The sequence below is a fragment of the Gavialis gangeticus genome, unplaced genomic scaffold, assembly GCF_001723915.1.
Source record: "Gavialis gangeticus isolate Ggan-Ray unplaced genomic scaffold, GavGan_comp1, whole genome shotgun sequence".
Classification (NCBI taxonomy): domain Eukaryota; kingdom Metazoa; phylum Chordata; order Crocodylia; family Gavialidae; genus Gavialis; species Gavialis gangeticus.
In genome coordinates this window covers 14,538,993-14,544,959 of record NW_017729030.1, presented here as the reverse complement: position 1 = coordinate 14,544,959, position 5,967 = coordinate 14,538,993, and the positions used below count along the sequence as shown (strand labels likewise).

Sequence of the window (5,967 nt, the reverse complement as noted above, 5' to 3'; positions counted from 1 at the left end):
TGGAAATGTTCTGGAGTAATCCAGTTTTGAAGCATTCTGAGAATTGATGCACCCTGAAAACAAAGAGAATGGAAATTTAATATTTCATTCCATACCACTTCTAACCCTGATTTCTATTACCCTGCCTTCTGCTTAAATGTCTGGCTCCAAAGGCAGAACAACTTTAGGCTCAATGAATTACACTTAACTCGAAAGAAGGGATCTCAGAACACTGGAAAGACAGAGATGGAGAATGCAAGATAAAGACCTTTGTGGGGGAAGGCTACAAGGATGTGAAAGGAGAAATAAAAAAGGAACAAGGAAACAATAGACATGTGGAAGAGAACTGAAGAGACACAAAAATGAGAGAAAGGAAAATCAACCCCTCTGAAACCCAAGTACAGAAGTTTTAGTGTTAGTAAATATTTATTTAATATTTTGGAGGAGAAATAAAGGGATAATCATGGGCAACTGGTGCCTTCTGATTCAGGGGGGGCACTTGACTCACCAGAAGCCAGTCAGTGACCAGGCAGGGGGGTTCCCCACAGCTGATCATGCTGATCGGGGGGTCCCTTTGTAGCCAGTCATGCCAACTGACCCAGAAGGGCTAGCAGCACGCCTGGAAGAGCCAGGGGCAGGGGGAACTTCTCTTGGCGCCCCCACTCCCCAGCTGGTGCTCTCAGGGGGGCACCAGTGCTCTTGCCATCACCTCAGTGGAGAATGCTGGCTATGAGGGGGTGCGCCAGTGCTCTCATGGAGTGCATATGCACCCCTGTGCACCCCCTACGCATCGCCACTGGGGATAATGTTTCAAACTGTTTAAAAGCACTGTCATTCTTCCGTGAAACAAGGTGTTTATTTCAGTGCCAAGAAAAAACCCAGTAAAGATAATGTAACTAAGGGGACATCTTGGCCTTCTCAGAATCGCTATGTAGCGGTTCAATAGCATAACCAGGGGCAAACAGAGAAGCCTCCCTGGGTGCTGGCCAAGCTGCCACCACAGCCACGCAATTGTACCAGTCTCACAGTGGCGGCTAGAAGTTGCCGCTGTCCCTATGTGTGGCAGATGCCTGGCTGTCTTATTCCTCTTGAGTGGTTGCTAACAGGGTTTGAGTAGACTCTCTTTTCCAGGTAATTGCTGTAGTTCTCCATCTTGCAGGCAGGTGGTGCCTTCCATCATAAGGGGTTTAACTCCTTGTTATAAAATACATTGAGAAATGATTTCCTAAAGTTCAGAACAGAATTATCTCTATGAAGAGGACATCACATATGGGAGATAATAACTACTGATTAAAAAGCCACTTTTTATGGTGTTTCTCAATCTTTCCTTATTGCCAGCCTTTTATCTGAAGTCAGCTCTTGCAATGGTTCTCCCATTTACTGTTGAAAGTCAGAGTAAAAACGTATCAAAGCAAATGTTATCTATGGGTGTGTTTAAACATGATAACAGAGAATACAAGATCCTAAAGGGCAAGTATGTGCAGGGTGGATGATTTTCTTTGAAAAACATGCAATATGATGTAAAGCAATGCCTCATGACCCCTCTAGTCATCTTCCATACCTTCTCCAGGGGATTGTGACCTACTGACTGAAAAACAATGATGTACAAAAACACAGACCCAGGTGGTTTCATAACTTTCTTATCTTTTAGACCATCTGGGCCAGACCCTTAGTCAGGGTAAATTGGCATTAATCAGCTGAGGTTGATGGGGCTCTTCTGATTTTACACCAGCTGACTAGGTAGCATGCTAGAAGAATGGCTGGACAGCTGACAGGATTGTGTGTCAGAAAATTTGGACAGTCTGTTGCTTAGCCTTCCAAAATAAATGTTGATCCTTGTAATAGCTGACTTCAAGCAGGGCTCACATTTTTTTCATTCCCCACCATTTTAAAGCCATTTAAATGCTTTTCAAACAGAGCTCAAAAATGTTTCTACTAAAAACCTAATACTGGAGGCCAAATGATGATGGAAAACAAGTTGTCATCTGAAGGGAGAATGTGCCAAATTTGGAGACTTTAATTAAATTATTCGATCTTAGAGATCTGGATTATACTATCCTCTTAAATCCAACTCTTAAAACCAAATTTAACTGCTTGGTCACTTATACCAGCTGTATAGTATCACAGGACTCTGTTAACTGAAGTGGCTTTACTACATGGATAATAACTTACCAATTCGATCACCTTTTGAGTATGTTTTACAGAATACATTGTAATGACTCCATACACTGTTAGAAAATTAACTGCCTCTTTAAGACTACACAAACATTCATGTGCTTGACTGTAATTCATATTAGAGAATTATTATTTAATTTTCAAAATTCAAAACCCTTTTATAAGGGGGTTATTATAATAATTATTTTTAAATGACATAAAAGCAGCAAACTTAACTTATTATCAAATGCTTGCAATAGCTAAAGTTAGTTCCACAAAGTAAGGATAAGCTGTATCGTATTGTAAACTATTCAAATTGTTTAGCAACTATCCTCATACAAAGGGGTGAGCTAAAGGAGTTTTCTATCCAGTTTCTTACATATAAAAGAAGCATCCAAGCATCTTAAGTTGTAGAAAAAGGGAGCATCTCTCTCACTAGTTGTGGTAATGAAACTTAAATCAGACTTTGGTTCTGAACACTCTAATTGTCTTGGCTTTCACTGATTTGATTAAGATCTTCACTGCTACCAGGTTTAGGTATTATGATGGGTATGGATGGACTAAATATTTATAGTGTAATATATTCTGATTATATTGCTGTGTGTAAGGGCTAACAATTAAAAAGGGAGGGAATTGTAAAAGAAGAGGCCAATTCAGAGGTGCATCTGGCCAGTACTGTGCTCCTGGAGAGTAAAAAGAGATCCTAGCACTCTAGAAGATTTTGTTCCAGATCTAGGTACTGCCAAAATCAATGACGTACAGAGAAGAAACAGGATGTATTAACAGAAAAAAAGCCTCTCTCACTAGCAGGGTAGTAAAGCACTGAAACAGGTTATCCAGAGAGGTTGAGGAACCTCCATCCTTGGAGGACTTTAAGACCTGGCTACAAAAAACTTTGTCTGGGATGATCTAGTTAGGGATAGTTCTGCTTTGAGTAGGGAGCTGGATAACCTAGATGACCTCCTGGGGCCCCTACCAACCCCAATTTTTTCTGATTCTATGAATAGCAGATGCTACATTAGAATTTCTGGATAGAGGACTCTCAAGGAAGGCTCTATATATACCATCCATGGCTCATCAGCTAAGGAACTGAACTCGGGGGGGGGGCATGTCCAGACGAGCATGGCTATGCAGTATGTGGCTCTACAGACATGTCTTTGGTACCACATACCACACGTTCAGGTGTACTCTCCACTGCAAGAGAGCAGTGTGGGCAGCTTTTTGATGCCTGGATATCCAGAGGTAAAAAAAAACAGCACAAAAAAGGTGGAGTGGCGCATATGGTGGCAACACGCACCACTTGAAACCAGAGCCACACTCTGGCTGACGGCCACGCTCTGAGCGGCAGAATCACCACTGCTGCAGCCCCAGGAGGACCCCAGGACCCCAGGTAAGGCTGCTGGAGCCAACCCAGTGCTGTCCCCAGCCTTTCCTACCCCACCCAGTGTAACTTGCCATGCACCAGAGGACACGTGGCACAGGCATTCCCAGGGGACAAGTAGTAGCGGCACAAGGTGTCCTGCTGCTGGTTGTCCCCAGGGAACCAAACGTCCATGGTCCTGTGGATGTGGCCAGGAAATTTTAAGCATTCTAATATTTTCTGTGAAGTTAGGCTTTCTAAAGCAAGTACTATTTGGGAGGGTCTGGATTCTGTAAGGAAACGCTCTTCTACAGAGGTTTGGGCCAAGTGTTTGAACAATTAGTTGGAAACCTCAGCAACAGCATCAAACAAGGAAAGAGATGAAAAATGTTATGAGTCATTAAGACAAATGTTGAGTAGAGTTTTAAAAAGTAAATGGCAGAATATTTTGCAGTAATGGATACTAGGGGTGTGCAAAATGGGCTGTATTCGATTCAGATTCAGCCTGAATTGGGGACGGTGATTCATTTCAGCCAAATCTGAAGATTCAATGCTGATTCAGAGAATCAGCAATTCGGCCATAGACACAGCTTTAAATGTTTTTTCTACATACCTCGAGGTAACAGGCGTGGCTCATGAATGCTGCGATGCTGGGGTGGAAGGAGCATCCCACAGGAGGGCTGAGGGTCCCCCACGTGCTTGGTAGCAAACCTGGAAGTGGACCAGAAGTGCTTCTGGTCCACTTCAGGGTCTGCTGCCGAGCACACTACGGACGCCCCTCACACTCCTGTGGGACACTCCATGTGCCTCAGCATTGCAGCATTGATGAGCCACCTGGTACCTAGAAAAAACATTTAAAGCTGTGTTTATGTCTGAATCTCCGAATTGATTTGAAGGGTTCTGATTCGATTCAGAGAAATGAAAGGGTCTCCTGATTTGATTTGGATTTGGAGATTTGGCGGCCGAGTCAGGCCGAATCTTCGCTGAATCAGGAACCGAAGCTTTGCATAGCCCTAATGGATACCAGTCCAGATCCTTGGCTTCCCCTTGCATGCACTCCTCCTGAAGGAAATGGCCTCACAAAAACATTTGTACCTTTTTATATTTGCACTGTTTCAGTAGCATTAGGAGCCTTCAGAGCTGAAGAGTAGGACAGAAGTCTACTTCATCTTCCTTGAATGGAACATTTATAGCACAGTTACTGCTGTAACTGCAGCTCATATACAGCTGCCTTAGCTGTAAACTAACTACCTTGGGTCCTGCTAACAATGTAGCTACACAAGGAAGTACCAGACATCTGGGGTAAGCCACCAGTAGTTTAACCACCACTTTTCTGCACATGCTGCATGGAAAGCATGCATCTGCTGGGAACCCTGCTACACTATTGCTTACACTTACTGCCACTTGAAACAGTTTTGGCAGGGGTAGAAAAGATTTTAGAGAGAGGCAAGTGCAGACACTGCCTGATTATTTATGAACTCAATTGTATTTTGTCTCCTCCTATAAAACCCACCTTTCTTTATAGTCAAGAATAGGCTGTGAAGCATTTCCTACCTTGCTGTATGATATTCCATCAAATACAGATGTTATTTCAGCTGGAGATGAAACATTGACCACAATAGGATGGGAAGTTGTCAAAGAGTCCTCCTTCATCACAGGAAGTACATCATCTATTAAAACCTGGTCAAGCTGAAAAGAAAAACAAAGCATACAAATAAAATAAAGTATAATCAAGCACAAGATGCAATTCTGAGTCTAATTCTGATGTATAACTTCAAGTTGAAGTGTCAGCCTCACCTTTTGGATATGGGTGTGCAAAATGAAATTTCACCTTCATAAGCAAAAGGTATATTTATGTGTGCACAATTCTTCTAGAGTAGGACATTTTCTCCTTCACTGAGATAAATTGTCTCTTACAAACCCCTGTTTTTCCATGCGTGTTACAATGAAATGGGGAAGGGGGAGCAGGGATAGGATGGGCACTGAAAAGGAGACTCAATTGCAGCATTAGGACAATGGGTGAGATGTGTTTTTTTAATGGTTTGTGATATTTCTGAAGCTGTTGTAACACACAGTCTATAGTAATTCCTGGTTAACAGAACAAAAGGAGTATGTATTTGTATCGCTTTCCATTACAACAGCTCACTGTGGTAATCAGGGATCCTGATCCTCTTTGTTTAAACACAGTAACTTCTCAGATAAAAACCTAAAATCTTCATTTTTTCTGTGATTAAAATGAAATGTCACGTGTGTGTATACATATGTATAAGTTAAACACAATATTTTAGTAATATAGTTACAATATTAGTGCATTTTGGAAGCTTACCGGTGCCTCAGTCATTATAATAAATTCTAAATCCCTATATATTTTGGTGTTTTATTTTGGGGTCTTTTATCATAGAAAATCAGAGCTCCCCCTGCCCTCTTCATTCATCAGGACATGGGTCTAGCTACAGTTTTCCCCCTTCCTGCTT

The 5,967-nt window shown here is 42.1% G+C and overlaps 1 protein-coding gene across 1 annotated transcript in view; it reads right to left on the bottom strand.

Annotated features, from left to right (window-relative positions):
• Positions 1-5,967, bottom strand: part of ENPEP (glutamyl aminopeptidase) — a 94,752-nt gene that overhangs the window by 55,128 nt on the left and 33,657 nt on the right. The window contains exon 7 of the mRNA XM_019521974.1: positions 5,048-5,182. Within this exon, the coding sequence (XP_019377519.1) occupies positions 5,048-5,182 (135 nt within the window). The remainder of the gene's footprint in view (positions 1-5,047; positions 5,183-5,967) is intronic.